This window comes from Bos mutus, chromosome 9 (genome assembly GCF_027580195.1).
Source record: "Bos mutus isolate GX-2022 chromosome 9, NWIPB_WYAK_1.1, whole genome shotgun sequence".
NCBI classification, from domain to species: Eukaryota; Metazoa; Chordata; class Mammalia; order Artiodactyla; family Bovidae; genus Bos; species Bos mutus.
Window position 1 is genome coordinate 22,139,983 of NC_091625.1, and position 20,012 is coordinate 22,159,994.

The 20,012-nt window shown below is 37.4% G+C and overlaps 1 protein-coding gene across 1 annotated transcript in view; it reads right to left on the bottom strand.

Annotated features, from left to right (window-relative positions):
- IBTK (inhibitor of Bruton tyrosine kinase) overlaps nucleotides 1-20,012 on the bottom strand; it is a 94,304-nt gene that overhangs the window by 67,495 nt on the left and 6,797 nt on the right. Inside the window, 5 exon segments of the mRNA XM_070376240.1 lie at nucleotides 774-884; nucleotides 4,967-5,091; nucleotides 8,277-8,373; nucleotides 13,257-13,549; nucleotides 13,552-13,946. Coding sequence (XP_070232341.1) covers nucleotides 774-884; nucleotides 4,967-5,091; nucleotides 8,277-8,373; nucleotides 13,257-13,549; nucleotides 13,552-13,762 — 837 coding nt within the window. The 5' untranslated portion in view covers nucleotides 13,763-13,946.

Sequence of the window (20,012 nt, forward strand, 5' to 3'; positions counted from 1 at the left end):
ATCTCTGGCTCAGAGTAAACAACTGATAAATGAGTACTATTATCACTATTGTCATTATGTATAAAATGAGGATAATAAGGCTATAACTTCACAAGGCTGTTTAAGGCTTAAATCAAGGTAACAATACTAAATAGAAAGCATAAACAATGCCTAGCACATAATATACCCTTCAAATAATAGAAGCAATCATTATAGCTCTCTCTCCTTTTTAAAGACCTCTTAATCGATGAATATGCCAGCAGTCCCCTCAAAAAAAAAATTTACTTAAAAATAAACTAGTAAGGTATTTTCCTGAATGTAATGATTATTAGGTTTTCCCAATTAGCACTAAGTTTCAGTAGCTGACTCAATTTTGTGATTATATAATGAAAATATTGGCTCAATTTTTAGATCACAAATACCTTAATGAGAAGTTAAAAATGAATAAATCCTGGACTACAACAGGAAAAATGTTTTACAATTAGTAAACTCCTTTTAAAACTTCAACTATGGAAATATTTTAAAGCTTATTTATATACTATATCTCCTGACTCAATACTTCCTATAAGAAAAAAATTTTTGATGCTTTAGAATTTTACATATTTATTTTAAATAAATATCTTTATTTTAAACACAATATACCAGGAAAGTAACTGATCTTTTAAAATCAATTATCAGTTGGTATACTATTTTCTCCTTTCAGTTAGTTAAAAAAAAAAATTTAGTTAAGTGAAGCTTCCAATCTATCAAATTTTACCAAAGTTACCTAAACTGTATAGAGACATTTCAATTACCAAGCATGTCTGCTCATCTCCATGGCCCAATCGTCCTCCAGGACCATGACCACAGGTGTAAACCTGCCCTTTCTGAGACAGAAACACTGAGTGAAATTTACAAAGCACCACCTACAGGAAAACAAGAGAATATTATTAAATGTCTCTGTATAAAATATCCTTTATTTTATAAAAAGAAATAACAGAATATTACTAATTGTTTAAGCTAGATAATGGGTACACCAGAATTCATTATACTATTATCTCTACTCCGTACATGTTTAAAATTTTCTGAGATAAAAATTTAAAATATATACTGGTCTATATTAAAACTATGTCTAAAAACACCGACAGATGGGGAAAAAAATAAATTTAGAAGGAATTAAGCACGTGTAACCAAGAAGAGACTAAACAAAGGAAAATACAAAAAGTAACCAATTGTTTTCCAATTTCATAAAATCCCACACAACAAGAAGTGAACAGAATTAAATATGAAGTATAAAGATTACCAAATATTGATACACTACTAAAGAAAATAGTAGAAATGCTGTAAGAATATTTTTTCAATATCACCTATATGGAGGCAGTGGTGGGTAAACAGTATGTCCTTTTCATATCTCTGAAATGTTTAATATATCTTTAATATCATTACAAGGCTTTAAATAATTTATACTGATTTTCAAGCTTTTTTCAAGGCATCATCAGTACACTCATTTTACCTAAATACTATTTAAAAATCCTTTTATCTTTAAAAAATTTGCATTTGTGTTTCTTATGCTATCCATAAATATTTCTAACTTAGGACATTAAAAAAGGATTAAGAAATTTTAAAATCCTAGAATTGTTTATAAGAATATTATAAGCTGAACTGCAAGTGCTATTTATACATATCCTTAACCACTTGGCAAGTTCTGTAAATACTTTTTTATAGAACTTGTTTTTTACAGAAGAAAGTTTATCAAAGACTCTGGGTCTTTGATTAAAGCAAAAAAGTCATTTATTTAGCTGTACCACAAACATCTAGAAAGTCTAAAAATAAAAAACTGTATTCAAATTTGTAATACAAAATTAAAATCTGTAAAGGAAATATTATTTTATGAAAATTGTATTCAAATTTGTAATACAAAGTTAAAATCTGTAAAGGAAATATTATTTTATGAAACTAGAATACATTTTGTTCAATCCTATATTCAACATTAGAGCGCCTCTATAATTTCCAACTTCAGCTTCCTTGGTGGCTCAGTGGCAAAGAATCTGCCTGCCAATGCAGGGTTCAATCCCTGGGTAAGAAAGTGCCCCTGGAGAAGGAAATGGCAACCCACTCCAATATTCTTGTATGGCAAATCCCATGGACAGAGAGGAACCTGGCAGGCTACGGTTGACAGGGTCTCAAAAGAGTCACACACAGCTTAACAACTAACAACAACATCAAACAACCAACGCCAGAGTATAAGACCTTCAACTTTAAAACCTTTGAATTTTTTAAAGAGGCAACTGATCATGGATTTTCACCTTAATTATCAGGAATATATTATGCTAATAACAATAATCTCTGTCCACAGCAGTCAATTCATCTGGTACAACAGCATCAGCTATTTTTCAGTGAGTAATGGAGCTCTCTACATAACCAGGCACTCAGTAAATAGTGCCAAACACTTGTTTCCTTTTTTCTTACTAATTTACACTACTTTCCTTTCAAACCTATCTACAGTGTTTGTGTTTCAACCCTTATTTTGTGGTTAAAACAAAAAAATCCTTACGTCCTTAATTTCTTCACAAAATACTTAAGTGTCCTCGTCTTAACTGAAATACAGCTTTGTCTTCATGTACACTGTTTCACCCTTAACCCTACCAAGTGAAATATGCTCAATTCTTCTATATTCTTCTATGTATTTTAGAATCAGAAGGTATAGTCAACCAGCCCATTTCCTGATACCTCCATGACTCCTGCACATTTGTGTAAAAATCTCTGCTCCTGAAAAATCTTACCTCACCAAATCTGACTGTATCTTGTACCAAGTCAGAAACGGAAAACAGGAGCCTTTCTAAGTGCCTCAACTCTGATCAATCATTCATGGCTGCTGACAGGTGAATTCTGAGGACCTGTCCCAATTTACTTTAAAACAGAGAGGTGGGAAAGAAGAGAGTGGGACTGAAGGAGGAGGGGAGAGGAAGTGTGCGCTGTGATTGATCAGCTGCTGCTGCTAAGTCGCTTAAGTCGTGTCCGACTCTGTGTGACCCCATAGATGGCAGCCCACCAGGCTCCCCCGTCCCTGGGATTCTCCAGGCAAGAACACTGGAGTGGGTTGCCACTTCCTTCTCCAATACATGAAAGTGAAAAGTGAAAGTGAAGTCGCTCAGTCGTATCTGACTCTTAGCGACCCCATGGACTGCAGCCTACCAGGCTCCTCCGTCCATAGCATCTTCCAGGCAAGAGTACTGGAGTGCGGTGCCAGATCAGCAGTGTCTACCCAAAAGCTTTCAAGTAGGTGAGAAAGAACAGCCAGCCCTGCTCTAACAGTTTCCCTCACATTCTCTAGAGACTCTGACCCCAGGCTTAAGACTCTGGTCTGTCCCAAGTCCTTTCAGCATCCTCAATTCCTTCCAAGTCTTTGTATTAATAGATGGCTAGCCAGAATCAGGACACCTGATCTGAAGAATTGAGCATATTCCACTTTAGGGTTAAAGGATGAAACAGTATATACAAAGACACAGCTCATTTCAGTTAAGATGACTTTGTGAAGAAATTAAGGATGTAAAGGATTTTTTTTAACCACAAAATAAGGGTTGAAATACAAACACTGGATAGGTTTGAGAGGAAGGAAGGTGGTATTTGGCACTATTTACTGAGTGCCTGGTTATGTAGACAGCCCCATTACCCCTGATGCCTCCATTGCTCCTTCACATTTGCATAAAAATCTCTGCTCCTGAAAAACCTCCCCTCACCCAATCTGACTGTATCTTGTACCAAGTCAGAAAAGGAAAACAGGTGCCTTTCTAAGCTTTCAGGACACCACTCTACTCTCTACTTCTTTCGTCACTCTTTATTCTCATGTGGGCTCCTATTCTTGCCCTCTCAAATTTTAATATTCTCTTGGGTTTAACTCTATTACGTTTTTTAAATTGCTAATCGTGATACATTAGTGACTTCTGGTGTGAAAAACAGTGTCCTGCTGCTGCTGCTGCTAAGTCACTTCAGTCGTGTCCAACTCTGTGCAACCCCATAGACGGTAGCCCACCAGGCTCCCCTGTTCCTGGGACCCTAAATATGGTGGCTATATAATTTATCATCCAAATAATTGGGGGAATAAAAGGGGATGACAGTTATGATTACATCAGAGGAAAAAATGAAGAAAAGGACTCAGCAGACATATTCTGAGGTGTAATTTTCGGATTTAGAAAATGAGATTTATAGCTTTAAAAATTATTAAGTAGAGGTTGTTTAGTGGCAAAATTAACACTTTAGTTAAACTTAAAAACTTTGAAGACTATCCAGAGTGCAACAGAAATGAAGCTCAAGAGGAAGAAACATTGAGGCTAGATATGCATTATACACACAGAGACACACACACACAGAGCGTTATAGAAAAAGATGAGTGGGTCAATAGTACCAAAATCCACTGAAGAGGGAGACAGCCAGGATTATGACATAAGGACAAAGGCAAAACCTTTACAATTATCAATTAAAATTTTACAGTTACTTATATTTAACAACTCAGGTTCACTTACCTAAAACTAATAACAAATTGAGTTTCAACAACAAATTCACTTGAGAAACAATTTGAAGAACTTTAAATGGAAAAAAAAGCTAGAAATCCAACAGAAGTTCTACCTTTAAAAAACTACTATCTGTATGCTGCTGCTGCTGCTAAGTCGCCTCAGTCGTGTCCGACTCTGTGCGACCCCATAGACGGCAGCCCACCAGGCTCCTCCGTCCCTGGGATTCTCCAGGCAAGAACACTGGAATGGGTTGCCATTTCCTTCTCCAACTATCTGTAAAACGCCTTCTAACTTCTAATGCCCCTTATACAAACGTGAATGTGTTAGTCATTCAGTCGTGTCTGACTCCTTGTGACCCCATGGACTGTAGCCCACCAGGCACCTCTGTCCATGGAATACTCCAGGCAAGAATACTGCACAAACATCTCATAGTTTTATGATACTTTACACAGTCTAACTATGATTAACAAAATCTTAAAAGAATTAGTAAATACCTGCTTGATATAAATCCCACTCCTGGAGAACAGATCCACCAACTCTGGATGATGTTTGCTATTCTGGCTTCCATGACCCAGGGTGAAATTTGTATTATCTCCCCAAGTGTAGACATCTGTAGGATCTAAAATGAAAATGAGTTTTTATATTCTATCACATTTTAAACAAGTATCAGTGTTGTTTAATACTGAACAAATCAATTTACTTCAAATATGACTCTCTACCAAAACCAAACTACCGTATTTAGAAAGATACTAAAATTTTCTTTTAAATTATCCATCTATTAATTTATTATAACACTCTAGAAACAGAAATCAGAAGATCCAAATCAGCACAGGCCTGTCTCAACAAAGGCAATTTAACATGTTGAACCCTTGTTTCTTTAGCAGCTAAGGTTTAACTGCCAAATGAGTAAAATATCACCTGCCATATTCACTTAGTTCTCAGGAAAATATTACAGATAACTATTTAAATGTAGAATATCATTAAAACATTTCATATATACAGGTTCTAAATGAAGCACATGGTATTAGTTTCTATTATTACGTAAGGATTATTTTCCAGTACTTTGCTCTTGATAGATGCAAAATCACACTAGGGATTAGGGCAACAAAAATGAAAATGGGATAAATATCACAGCTAATTATGATATAAATCTTCATTTTTATTTTGGAACGCTTATCAAGTTCTTGAATAGAATAATAACTGTAACTTGCAATATAGTGTCCAAGACAGAAATAAAATGAAGAACATGTCCTTACCTAGATTGCTCATTAGTTAAAATGCAAATTAACTAGTGCCCCCATTTACATCTCTTCTTCTTTTCAATCAATTTACATTCACAAAGCTCACAGGGCACAAAAATTGAAAAGATAAGTGCCATTACAAGAATGAATATGTGGATAGAAGAATCACTTCCTTTCCCTTCGACCTTAAATGCTGTCCTTTCTCAATGCCCATCAATCACTTTACAGTAGCTACAATTCTAGCTGCCTTTGTTGTTCAATCACAATCATGACTGACTTCTTTGTGACCCCACGGACTGCAGCACACCAGGCTTCCCTGTCCTTCTCTAGCTCCTGAAGCTTGCTCAAACTCATGTCCGTCAAGTCGGTGACGCCATCCAACCATCTCATTCTCTGTCGTCCCCTTCTCCTCACGCCTTCAATCTTTCCCAGTAGCAAAGTCTTTTCTAATGAGTCAGTCAGCTCCGTGCATCAGGAAGCCAAAAGTTCTGGAACTTCAGTTTCAGCATCAGTCCTTCCAATGAATATTCAGGACTGATTTCCTTTAGGATGGACTGGTTGGATCTCCTTGCAGTCCAAGGGACTCTCAAGGGTCTTCTCCAACACCACAGTTCAAAAGCATCAATTCTTTGGCACTCAGCTTTCTTGATAGTCCAACTCTCACATCTATACATGACTACTGGAAAAACTACAGCACTGACTGTATAGACCTTTGCTGACAAAGTAACGTCTCTGCTTTTTAATACACTGTCTAGGTTGGTTATAGCTTTTCTTCCAAGGAGCAAGCGTCTTTTCATTTCATGGCTGCAGTCACCATCTGCAGTGATTTTGGAGCCTGAGAAAATAAAGTCTGTCACTGTTTCCATCGTTTCCCCATTTTTTTGCCATGAAGTGATGGGACCGGATGTAATGATCTTAGCTTTGTGAATGTTGAGTTTTAAGCCAACGTTTTCACTCTCCTCTTTCACTTTCATCAAGAGGCTCTTTAGTTCTTCTTCACTTTCTGCCCTAAGGGTGGTGTCATCTGCGTATCTGAGGTTATTGTTATTTCTCTCTGCAATCTTGATTCCAACTTGTGCTTCATCCAGCCTGGTATTTCACATGATGTACTCTGCACAGAAGTTAAATAAGCAAGGTGACACTATACAGCCTTGATGTGCTCCTTTCCCAATTTGGAACCAGTTCATTGTTCCATGTCCAGCTTTTACTGTTGCTTCGTGACCTGCGTACAGGTTTCTCAGGAGGCAGGCAACATGGTCTGGTATTCCGATCTCTTTCAGAATTTTCCAGTTTGTTGTCATTCACATAGTCAAAAGCTTTAGCGTAGTCAATGAAGCAGAAGTAGATGTTCTTCTGGAATTGTCTTTTCTATGATTCAATGGATGTTGGCAATTTGATCTCTGGTTCCTCTGCCTTTTCTAAATTTAGCTTGAACATCTGGAAGTTCACATACTGTTGAAGTCTAACTTGGAGAATTTTGAGCATTACTTTGCTAGCATGTTAGATGAGTGCAATTGTGCAGTAGTTTGCACATTCTTTGGCATTGCCTTTCTTTGGGACTGCAATGAAAACTGACCTTTTCCAGTCCTGTGGCCACTGCTGAGTTTTCCAAATTTGCTTCAGGGCAGCAGTTTAACAGCATCATCTTTTAAAATTTGAAGTAGCTCAGCTGGAATTCCATCACCTCCACTAGGCTTTGTTTGTAGTGATGCTTCCTAAGGCCCACTTGACTCTGCATTCCAAGATGTCTAGCTCTAGGTGAGTGATCATACCATCATGATTATCTGGATCATAAAGATCTTTTTGTATAGTTCATCTGTGTATTCTTGCCACCTCTTCTTAATATCTTCTGCTTCTGTTAAGTCCATACCATTTCTGTCCTTTATTGTGCCCATCTTTGCATGAAATGTTCCCTTGGGATCTCTAATTTTCTTGAAGAGATTTCTAGTCTTCCCCATTCTATTGTTTTCCTCTATTTCTTTGCATTGATCGCTGAGGAAGGCTTTCCTATCTCTCCTTGCTATCCTTTGTAACTCTGCATTTAGATGGGTATCTCTTTCCTTTTTTCCTTTTACTTTCGCTTCTCTTCTTTTCTCAGCTATTTGTAAGGCCTCCTCAGACAACCATTTTGCCTTTTTGCATTTCTTTTTCTTGGGGATGGTTTGATCACCGCCTCTTGTACAATGTTACAAACCTCCGTCCACAGTTTTTCAGGCACTCTGTCTGTCAGATCTAATTCCTTGAATCTATTTGTCACTTCCACTGTGTAATTAATTATAAGGGGTTTGATTTAGGTGATACCTGAATGACTTAGTGGTTTTCCCTACTTTCTTCAAGGCTGTGTTTTTACTCTTATACACATAAATGTAGATTGAAATTAAAAAGTATAAAATAAACCTCAGTGTTCTGAAAGAAAATCAAAGTTATCAACCTATATATATTAGAGTAAAAGTCTTTGCAGATATCCACACAAAAATTTTCTCAGGTATTTTTATAACAATAAAATTTCTTTAAAATTTTCGAAACTTTACTTTAATGGAATATATTTATGGAATTTTCTTACCAGTATTTTTGAATACTACATGAGTTGGTCTATCCTTCATTACAAGATCCAAAGCTGACAAGCCTTCTTTATCTTGAATATACAGATTAACACCATGCTAAAGAAGGAAAAAATGTACATATAGATATAGACATACATGCATATATTTTTAACTATTTATCTATAATCAGTAACATTTATATTTATCAAGTTAGATGATCAAACTATAAAGAACATTAAAAATAAACACCTAATAACAATTATCTCCTATGCTCATAAACATTTATTTCTCACACAGAAGAAAACTAAGACAAATCAAATATCCAATTCTTGGTAGAATAAAGAAGAACCATAAAATGTAAAGAAGCAACATTTAAAACCAAAATGAAACAAAAATCTAAATGAACTAGATATGAAAGTTTTCCATGGTAACACAGGTCAGTTACCTAGAGGGCCCAACTCTGAGAGTGTGTGTGTATCTACATACACATTTTTTTTTTTTGGTATTTAAAGAACCAAATTCCACATCCAGATAAGGGGTATAAAGACTTCTACACGATGGCAAACAATAGTTTTTACTTTTTGTATGTTTTTCAAACTTACTGTATATAATGTGATCACCTATGCTCCATCTTTTTGACTTAAATTCTGTTATATCTACTATTGACATGAAGACAATCATTTTTTATTTCTATTTGTGTGATTTATATCTTTCCACTTAAACTTTTCTATGTGCAATTTCAGAGCATTGTCTCATCACTTACAGTTAGACTGTGTCTTAAGTCACTGCTGAGGGCACAGGTTCAATCCCTGGTTGGGGAACTAAGATCCCATAAGATGTGTGGTGTGGCCACAAATAAATGTGACAGTGAGCGTTTGTGTGTTTTAAGGATGAATTTAATCTATAGTTTTATATCTCCAGAATTTGAACATTTTCCATCCCATTTATTTAAGGCAGTTAGTATACCCTATCCTTAGTACATACTTACTGTCTTTTAAAATATAATGGGAGGAGAGGAGAAAGTGCAATGTTCAATTCATATTACTATTACATTACAGCTTTTTAAATGCAAAATGTACTCCTTTTCAAAAATAACAGTATTTTGTTGACAGTTTAATAAGGCATTCAACAATTATTTTTTAATCTGTTTCTTTTTGTTAAGACTTATTACTTATTTGGGGCTGTGCTAGGTCTTCGCTGCTGTGCTCAGGCTTTCTCTAGTCGCAGGGAGCAGGGACTACTCTCTGCCGTGGTGCATGTGCTTCTCACTGTGGCGGCTTCTCCTGTTGCCCAGCAGGGACTCTAGGTGCATGGCCTTCAGCAGTTGCGGCTGGCAGGCTCAGTAGTAGTGGTGCATGACTTGGTCGCTCCGTGGCACATGGGATATTCTCAGAGCAGGGATCATACCCATGACCTCTGCACTGGAGGGTGGATTCTTAATCACTTAACACAGGGAAGCCCTCAACAACTATTTTGACTGATGTGAGTAATCCCTGCCTATCCACACACACTGGAGTTATAGGTTGAGATGGAACCATGAAATTTTTAAACTTTAACCATAATATGTTGGAACACTGTTTTGGGTTACTTAAGAAAGGGACTCTCCTCTTATCTTGTAACAATGAATTTTAATAAACTAGAATCAATTCTTTACCACGGAGCCACCAGGAAAACCCAGTCCATAGCATTGCAAAAGAGATGGACATGATTTAGCAAGTAAACAGCAATACCAATTCTAACTTCATTGTGTTCCAGACAGTAATGACAACTGATTTCACAAGGACTGTCAATGAACAAAAACTACTCAAGATAGTGAGCTAACAAATAAAACAAAATTCAGAAGTGATCTTTTAATAAGATCTTAATAAATTTAAAAATGTATGTTGCCTATTTTCTAAGTTAGATATAATAAATCCACATAGAAAGACCTAATTTTGACTTTTATAAGAGTAAAAAGGGCTGATTCCGGGGCAGTGTTCCAAGTTACGAATTTGACAAATAGGATCCCAGAAACTTAGATCCCTGCAGATTTTACTTTACCAGTTTTATAAATTCATCCTAAACTTTACTGGACCCTATTTGCATCTTCTTAAGTAGCGCCAACTGCATAAAGGACTAGGAACTTTTTTTTACCTTTGGAGTTCCCTAGATATGGTGGTCTCTGATACTTTTTAATATGCTTACTTTAAACTCTAAAGGTAAAGGACCAGTGTGTAGTCTATCTCATTTATTTAAAGATCAACTCTTTACATATCCCCCAAAGAGGAGATAAATTCACCAGCTTACTAAATAGCATCTAAGCATAATGAAAAAAACAAGCAAAAAAGGATTCTTTTTTTTTTTCATTACAATATGTCTAGCACTGAGATCACTGCCTAACACACATCAGGCACTAAAGAAAAATTTCTGTTCCAAATACTTTACAAACAGGTTATCATTTAGTCCACACACGCTTATGATTCAGCTAGTTCTTCCATAAGAAGTTTCTGCTGAGGTTTTTCATCTTTGGCAACTGGGAACTGACAGCATGGGTGTATAGTTATTGTACAATTTTAGCACTTAATTTTAAAATTTCATACTATAAAGTTTTTATCAAATGTAATTCATTTAAAATGTGCTTTTCTGTATAGTCTCTTCCTGCTCATCCATAACACCTTAAATGCTAGAGTTGCCAGCAGAAGCGAAATTGACAACAAACAACTCTATCATTGCAGCCCTTCCAATTAAAGAAGAGTTAAAAGGGGAAAGGAAAGAAGTCTGGACCAAACAAATGCAGATGGATTACAGCAACATGGAAGAAAGACGTTTCTATGGGATATTTTATCAGTGGGAAGCATCCACGTTGGATGTCTATCACTGATCAGAAGGACGCTTGATGAAAATCAGACAGTCAAGCCAAGAGCAAGGTGGCCCAAGGCACAATGTCCTGGCCCCTCCTGGCCAAGGCAGCAAGGATGACAGAGGATTTCTAAAGGTAAATGAAAGCCAAAGGGAGGGAAGGTCCAAAATTCATACCAGAACCTATTTCAAACTGAAGACCCAAATCCTCACACCTGAATGGCAAACCCTAGCACAGCAGAAACCCGAAGGCCATTCTCAGGCTTGAAAGGGTCGGTGGTCACCCAGTTTCCAGCAGAAACTACAGGGAGAGGCCAAAGCAGAGCTGACAGATGCTATAACTCTTACTAACCTAACTCTTCCTATACAAGAGGTTATAATAAGGGAACTAAACTGATATACAAAGGTTTTAGATATAATAGGAATTAATAGTACTATTAATACTTAAGAAAAGTTTTTCTTCACTGAAACTCACTGGGGAAAAAAAAGTGAGGATGGTACTATCATTATCCTTTTTTTTATAGTTGAAACTGAGGTTCAAGATTCAGTAACTCATCCAAGATGACTTGGTAAGTGGTAGACCTAGATAGTTTAGCTCCAAAAAGGACATTTTGCTATTAATACATACGGAAAATAATTTTCATCAGTAAATGTTACTACCTAAAGACCACTATGCAAACAATTGTTTTGAAGTCAAAAATAGAATATAAGCTCCCTAATGTCTTACAATGTGACCACAAGTTCCTTGAGGACAGGAACTTTGTTCTGCTTTGTTCTTCTCTGGTCCTCCACAAACATGACTGAATGCGGTACAAAAACAAACTGTGTTATGTAAAGTTTTAAAAAAAAAAACTATGCAATTTAAAACTCATGATTTCTGACAGTTTTTAACTTGCATTTACTAACGAAATGATACCGGGGTATATCTCAAAACATTATTTGTCTAACCAGTACAACAAGCCTAGATTTAATCTACTTCATGGGAAATTTAAAATAAACTGATTCTGGGAAATCCCAAGGACAGAGGAGCCTGGCGGGCTACAGTCCATGGAATTGCAGAGTCGGACACTACTGAACGACTAACACTTTCTGGGCTTCCCAGGTGGTGCTAGTGGTAAAGAACCCACCTGCCAATGCAGGAGATGCCAGAGACATGGGTTCAGTCCCTGGGTTGGGAAGATTCCCTGGAGGAGGAAATGGCAACCCACTCCAGTATTCTTGCCTGGAGAATCCCAAGGACAAAGGAGCCTGGTATGCTATAGCCCACAGGGTTGCAAAGAGTCGGACATGACTGAAGCGCCCTAGCACGCATGCAAAACTGATTCTGATTATTAATTTTTTAAACAACTATAAAAAATGTGCCTTTTCATACTGTTTACGGACAGCAAGGAGGTCAAACCAGTCAATCCTAAAGGAAATCAACCCTGAATATCCAATGGAAGACCTGATGCTAAAGCCCCAATATTTTGGCTACCTGATGTGAAGAGCCAACTCACTGGAAAAGACCCTGCGGCTGGGAAAGATTGAGGACAGGAGGAGGAGGAGGAGGCTGCAGGGCACAAGATGGTTAGACAGCATCATTGACTCAATGGACATGAATTTGAGCAAACTCCGGGAGATACTGAAGGACAGGGAAGCCTGGTGTGCTGCAGTCCACGGGGTCACAAAGAGTTGGACACGACTCAGTGACTGAACAAAAATAACAGGAAAAACTTAATCCCTAGCCAAACAAGAGATGAACACACTACCCAAATCAGAGTCCTTATATGATTTCAATAACTAGTGCCTTTTAAAGTAGCTAGTAATATAAGTATAGAAAAGGAAACCATACTTTTTAAAAATACTGATATATAGTACTGTGTAAATGACAAAATGTCTGGGATTTACTTTAAAATAACATGGGGTGGAGAAAGTCAGTGGAGACATATTAAATACGGAACACAAAATTAGCCAATAGTTTACATTATAAACTTTAGTATATGTTTAGAATTTCACATTGTAAAAAGTTCAAATTAAAAGGATATATGAGATTTGAATTCTAAAAATGGTTACAATAAAAGATATCAAGTTCTTGTCAATTGATAAGAACGCCAATCTCTTCGTGGAGATTAAGAAAAACACATGCCAGACCGAAAAGTTTTAAAAAAACAAATGACACTTACCTTCAGTAGAGACCAAACACAATCAATATGCCCATAAAAAATGCTTCTATGCAAAGCTGTCCATCCTGACTCCTTGTCTTTCACCGAGGGATCCACTCCTTTCTCAATAAGCCAATCTAACACTCCTTTTTTCCCACAGGAGGCAACAAGGTGGAGGGCATTCCGACCAAAGGCATCCCTGATGGTTGCAGCATTGTGACAATGACTGGATAGAAAGGCCTTAATCTGGTTTTCACTCCCCTTCGTTACCACAGAAAGGACATCCAAAGCATGCGTCAGGGAGCGACACTTGATGTGCAGTCAGGGATGGAGGAATTCATCCTATTTGTTTTTATGCAGCTTCCTTCTTCAGAATAGTCAGATAATTTTAAAAAATGAAAAAGCCAGGCCACAAAGCTGCTATTCAGGAAGACTGATAGAGAATAAACGGCCTGCTTAGGGTTATAATTTAAATCCTCCTGGCAACAGTATAAAACTATATAGATTTGTACAATGTATTTTGGCATTTAAATCAAAAAATTATAAATAGCTCTATAAAGTTTATATCAAATACAAGTTCTTTCTTTAAAAAAGAAAACTTTCCACAGTTTATAAATTATTCCTGAAGTCAAGCACCAAGGGGGAGTGAGGAGGGGAACTCCCCCTCCACACTGTCTGATCCTTTTAAATATCCATAATTGCAAGGGTGACCTGTAAGAGAAGGAGAAACAAAGTAAGAAATACAGCATCTCTCTCACTCTCAAGTATTTTACAACTATCCCCCTATTTAAGTGCCTCTGATTCCTACTTTCAAGAGCAAGCAAGCAAATCAAAGACAGGCTCTGACTTTAGTTGCTCCTCCTCCCCTGTGATACTCTCCGTATGGAATTTGTGGCAAAGTTAAGAGGTTCACCGACAAAAGCTCGGCCTCCTCTCCCAGTTTTGATGAGGGAGGCGAGTTCTGCTTGACTATAAGCCTGTCTGAAAGGTGGCTCCATCCACCCCCACCGAGAAAGTTGAGGAGGAAAGGAAGTGGATCCAGCTGGCAGCCCCCTTCCAGCTTGTTTGCCTGGATTCTACGTCACCATACAGATGACTGGAAGGGTCTCTCACATCCGAGGTATGCCTAAGTTCTTTGACTTCACTCAAACTTTACTTCAGGATCCAGGCATTATGGGTAGGTATGTATATGGGGAGTGATTAAGTTAATTCATTTAATCAGGCCCTGTGTGTATCACAAACCCAAGCCTACGTCAGCCCACAGTTACAGATACACCCATCCAGGAAACCTAACACCAATCAATCCTCCAACTCTGCTTTGGTGCACTCACCTCCCTGTACAAAATAGGACCTGCACGCCTCAGTAGGAAACCCCCACCTCCTAGTCAAGCATACCCTCCTTCAGAGTTGCCTCTTCCAACATTCTGCAAAATTCTCTCTCTCTTGACCAAAATCCCCTGGAAGCCTGCCTCACTGCTAGTGAGAATTGAACTCCCAGCAATCCATGGGTCATTTTCCCTTGAATAAAAAACAGCGAAGTTGTTACCAATTTTTTTAAATTTTGTCATCTGACAGGAGAGAGAGTGTGTGTGAGTGAGAGAGATGAGGGAAGGGAAGAAAGGACAGAAAGGAAGAGAGAGGTATTACTTTGTGCTATTCCTGCATTTTAGGAGATTTCAAGCCCTGAAACTGCAGTCACCTGTCCCTACTTCATATGTAACTTTCAAAGAAATGAATTTTGAGGTCACCTTATTATTGTTTTTTAGGGGGCCACCATTTTGCATTATCTGCTCTGTTGTGGTTGCCAAAAAAAAAAAAAAAAATTAACCAGGTTTAAAAAACAAAAACTTTTCACTAATAGAAGAAATTTTCCCATACTGAGATATGGAGAAGTCATTCTTGCTTATACATGACTTGGCTTTAAATTTATGCTAACTAAAAACAGCCTGTCTTATGGCCTGTCAAACACACTGTACATCTGCTTTTACCATTAAAGAAGAGTGTGGCTCACCATCCAGTAACACAAAGCTTGAGTCGCAACCCACTGCAGTAACCCACTGACAGTACGTCCTGAGGAAAATTTAGGATGGGAAAAACAGGATGAAGCATCTACACTGGGGATCTACAGACTCCACGATAGGTCAGACGACCAGATTCTCGCACCTCCCCACACACAGAGAAATACTACTATCATTTACTTGAGGTATCTGTCATTTGTGATTAGCAGTACTCTTTTACCAACATGTACGCTTGACTGTATGCATTTCCCAGCAAAAAAAAATTCATGTTTATACTGGCTCCTCCCAAGTTACTGAGATGTTGTTTCCTGGGCTACAGTCTGCAGCTGAGTTGGAATAAAACCCTCATTTATTCCTACTATGGGTCACTGGTTATTTGCATCGACATCACCTTCACATCTACAGTATTCTGTATCTGTATCAATCATCCTCTCAGCGTTTTTCCAGTCTCATGTTTAAGGTTAACTTCTGTGTCTTACTCTGGAATCTGCCTCTTTTCTTCCAGAACCCTCATTACTTTTCTCCTGTATTTCTACACTCTAACCAGTTATACCTCCACAAGCTATAAACACACTTAAAGCTACTGTCTTTATAGGAAACCCATTTGAAAACTTTACCCCTTAAAACTGAATGATCAGGCTTCCCTGGTGGTCCAGTGGTTAAGAACCTGCTTGCCAACGCAGAGGACAAGGGTTTAACTCCCACAAGCCTCAAAGCAACGAAGCCAGTGTGCCACAACTCCTGGGCCTGCACTCTGAAGCCCTCCAGCAGACAGTTGAGTCCACGAGCCACAACTACTGAAGCCCACGTGCCCTAAAGGGCACTCCCTGCTTGCTGCAACTAGAGAAAGCCCTCGTGCACCAATGAAGACCCAGAGCAGCCAATTAAAAAAAGAATTTAAATAATCATTATCACTAGCACCTCCACCACCACAATAACCAACACTCTTCTCAGTCAGTATTTACTAAATGCCAGGTACCGTGCTAACATTGTTTTCTCTGCCTGGAAGGTTCTTCACCACAGAGGGAGATGTTAATTAAACAGCAGGTATTGGAACTTTCCTGGTGGTCTAGTGGCCAAGACTCCATGCTCCCAATTCAGGGGGCCAAGGTTCAACCCCTGGTCAAGAAACTTGATCTTGTAACTAAAGACCCTGCATGCCACAACAAAAAGATCCTCCGTGCCCTAACTAGAACCCAGTGCTGGTTCTAAATAAATAAGTATTTTTAAAAATATGCCAAACAACAAGTAACCAAACAACTGGATAGCTATCTGGGAGGAAAAAAAATCTATAAATACTTATTTCATACCTTACACCAATATACATTCCAGATGGGTCAAACATAAGATATAACACATTAAAATACTAGATGAAAAACAAAGAGACTCTTTTTTATAATCTCAAAGCACAAAAAGTCTCTCTAAATGTGATTTAAAATCCAAAAGTTATAAAACTCCAATAAATTCCATCAGTTTAAAACATACATAAAAAACTTTAAAGACAAAAAAGGGGAAACTTTTTCCTTTAATATATCATCTATACAAAATAGTAAGAGACCAACAGAATAAAAGTCAAAGAATATGACCAACTTTCTCACACAAAAAGGGGGTGTGGGGTGGATTTAAATGAATTTTTAAAAAGAAACTCATCTCATTCAAAAGAAAAGAAAGGTAAATTAAAACTACAATGAGACACTAATTTTATCAAAAAGACAAAGATCAAAAAGGTTGATATCACTATGTATAGACAAGGGTGTGGAGAAATAGAAACTCTACTCCATTGTTGGTGAGTGTACACCACTACAGTTATTAGAGACAGCAATTCAGTAATGTTTGCCAGAATGTAAAATGCACATTCCTTCTGACTCAAGCAATTTTACTCCTAAGAGTTTATCCTGTAAAAATATATCTATGTGTGAAACGGCATAAGTACAAGAACGGTCACTGCATCAATGCATGAAAAAAATCTTCATAGCTAAGATAGTTCAGGTATGTCCATGCAAAAGATTGTTCATGTATCAAAAAAAAAAAAGGCAGCTACATATTTTCTAATATGAAATAGCCTGCAAGATAAATTGTAAAATGTCTCTTAAAACTAGATGCATGTGTAATACTACTTATGAGAAAATGTATATGTAAGCACATGTTTATGCTTAAATATGCATGAAAGATGTTTAGAAGAACATACAAGAAAATGGTTAATAGTGGTTGCTCCAGGGAAGAGCACATGGCTGGAGACAGAAATGCAAGGCAGACTTACTTTTTACTACAAACCTCTTTTGAATGCTTTACCAAGTTCATGTACACATTTTAAAATAAACATACATCTTAAAAACACACATAAATGCTAATATGTTGATTAGAGAGGCCACAGGCAAGTCAAGAAAACTCAACCATCATACATGAGCCTCTAGTCTTTTTCCAATATGCTAATGTTTCTTGCTTTGCCCTTTCAGATCTGGAAAAATAAAATATTATTTGTCAACCACTTGATGGAGAAGGAAATGGCAACCCACTCCAGTGTTCTTGCCTGGAGAATCCCAAGGACAGGGGAGCCTGGTGGGCTGCCGTCTATGGGGTCACACAGAGTCGGACACGACTGAAGCGACTTAGCAGCAGCAGCCACTTGATAAACTACTTATCTTCAGTTTCTTCAGTGTTAGAAAACTAAACACCAATATAATATACTAGAAATTTTATATCTAGAGTGGACTACTTCACACTAAGGATTTCTCCATCACCTTTTATTTATCATCTCCTAATTATCTTCTCCTTTCAGTATTTTTGTCTTCTGGATTTTAAATGAGTAGTCAATCCATCTATAATGCCTAGATTTTAAAGCTTTTATAGGAGAAATTCTACATAAATTACCTTTTCCAAGGTATCAAATTAAGTTCCCAAAATACTTATTTCATTTTAATTTATTTTAAACATGTAGTCAGCCCTTCATATCTGCAAGTTTCACATCTGTTAATCGAACAAAGCTTGGATTCAAAGTATTTAAAAATTCCACGAAGTTCCAAAAACAAAAGCTTAATTTTGCCTCATGCTGACCAACTATATTTACATGGCATTTTCAACTACAGTTGACCCTGAACAACACAATGGCCCTCTCATAGCCAGTTTTCGCTATGCTAGGCCCCTCCTAGTCACAGCTCCACATCTGCAATTTCAGAGGCAGATCTTGGTAGTACTGCAGTACACATTTATTAACAAAAATCCAAGTATAAGTCGACCTATGCACTTCAAACCCATGTTGTTCAAGGTTTAACCATATTTACATAGCATTGGCATTGTATTTAGATATCTAAAGATGATTCAAAGTATACTTGTATGCAAATACTAAGGCATTTTACATACAGGACCTAAGCATCTGCGGATTCAGTTATACCATTGGAGTCCTAGAACCAATACCCGACTGATATCAAGGAACTTCTGTATTTATATGAATGACAGAGCAAAAACAGTTACATGACTATTTAGAGGGACGTAAGTGAGTTTACATGTATGTACAGGAAAAACTTCTGTGCAGCAGACATAAAACATTCCAAATCCATATTTTCCACTCCCATTTCAAATCACACTAAGTCATAAATTTCTAAACCTAACTGGTTCCTAACTATTACGATTTCCCCATTTGGAAATGATAGCACAGAACTAGAGAACTCCTAGTTCTTTCTAGCTCCAGTTCTGTTTCCACTAGACTACATGTAAACAAGCTAACAAAGTGTTCGGTAGTTAGCAGACATGAAGACAAAGTACCAAAGCCTCAAGTAGTTTAAAATGTTAAACTGGAAAACATGATAGGTGGCAAAGCAGTCACAAGTACTTAATTCCTTTGAGGCTCTAAAATTTTGTGTTTTCAGTGTCTTCCTAATACCTGAAAAGAACCACTTACATCAGTCACTCAAACCTACATGCAATAATTAAGGTACAAGAGCAAAGAATTCCCTAATTTGTTATGATACATAACTCAAAAACTTAAAGGGAAAAAAGAATATTAAATCTAAATAAAAGTGATGCTATACAATATGTAACAAGAGAGGCACATACAGAGTACTATGAACATAAATATGGAAGTGACTAAGAGCTGGCACTTCTCTGAATCCTACATATTTGAATTCAAATATAGCAATGCCAGCTGTTACCAATTATGTAACTACAAAGTACAATAATCTCTCCAAGCCTTCATTTCTTCACCTGAAAGCAGAGACAATGCCACCTACCTCACAGAGTTACTATAATGATAAATGAAGCTGCTCAGCATGGTATCTGCCACCAAATGTATATTCCACAAATAGTAGTTTTTATTACTACCATTTCTTCAGTAACAAAAAGATAACTTTTATCCCAGAGCTCACATTTGTTCTTGCAATATCTCTGTCACTGGTTTCCGAGCACTCTCCTCCAAGGAAACCATACATACCAAGGTTACCAATGACATCCAAATTGCCAAATATTACTTGGGGATAATGTTACTTGACGTCCCTGCTGTTGAATCATTACCACCACATTCACATCTCCAAGGAGTACTGAAAGGACAGGGAACCACTGAAGCATTTCAGCATGGGCTCGCTCTCCTACCACTTCTCCAAAGGCATTTTCCCTTCCCCTGACATTCAAGTGTTGGGCTTCTCTCAGTGTTCCACTGAGTTATCCTTTCCTAATTCATACTCACTCACCTTGGATAGTTTCAATGTCTTCATGTTACTTTAACCTATGTGCTCATAATCCTCAAACCTGCCTCCTGCCCTCATGT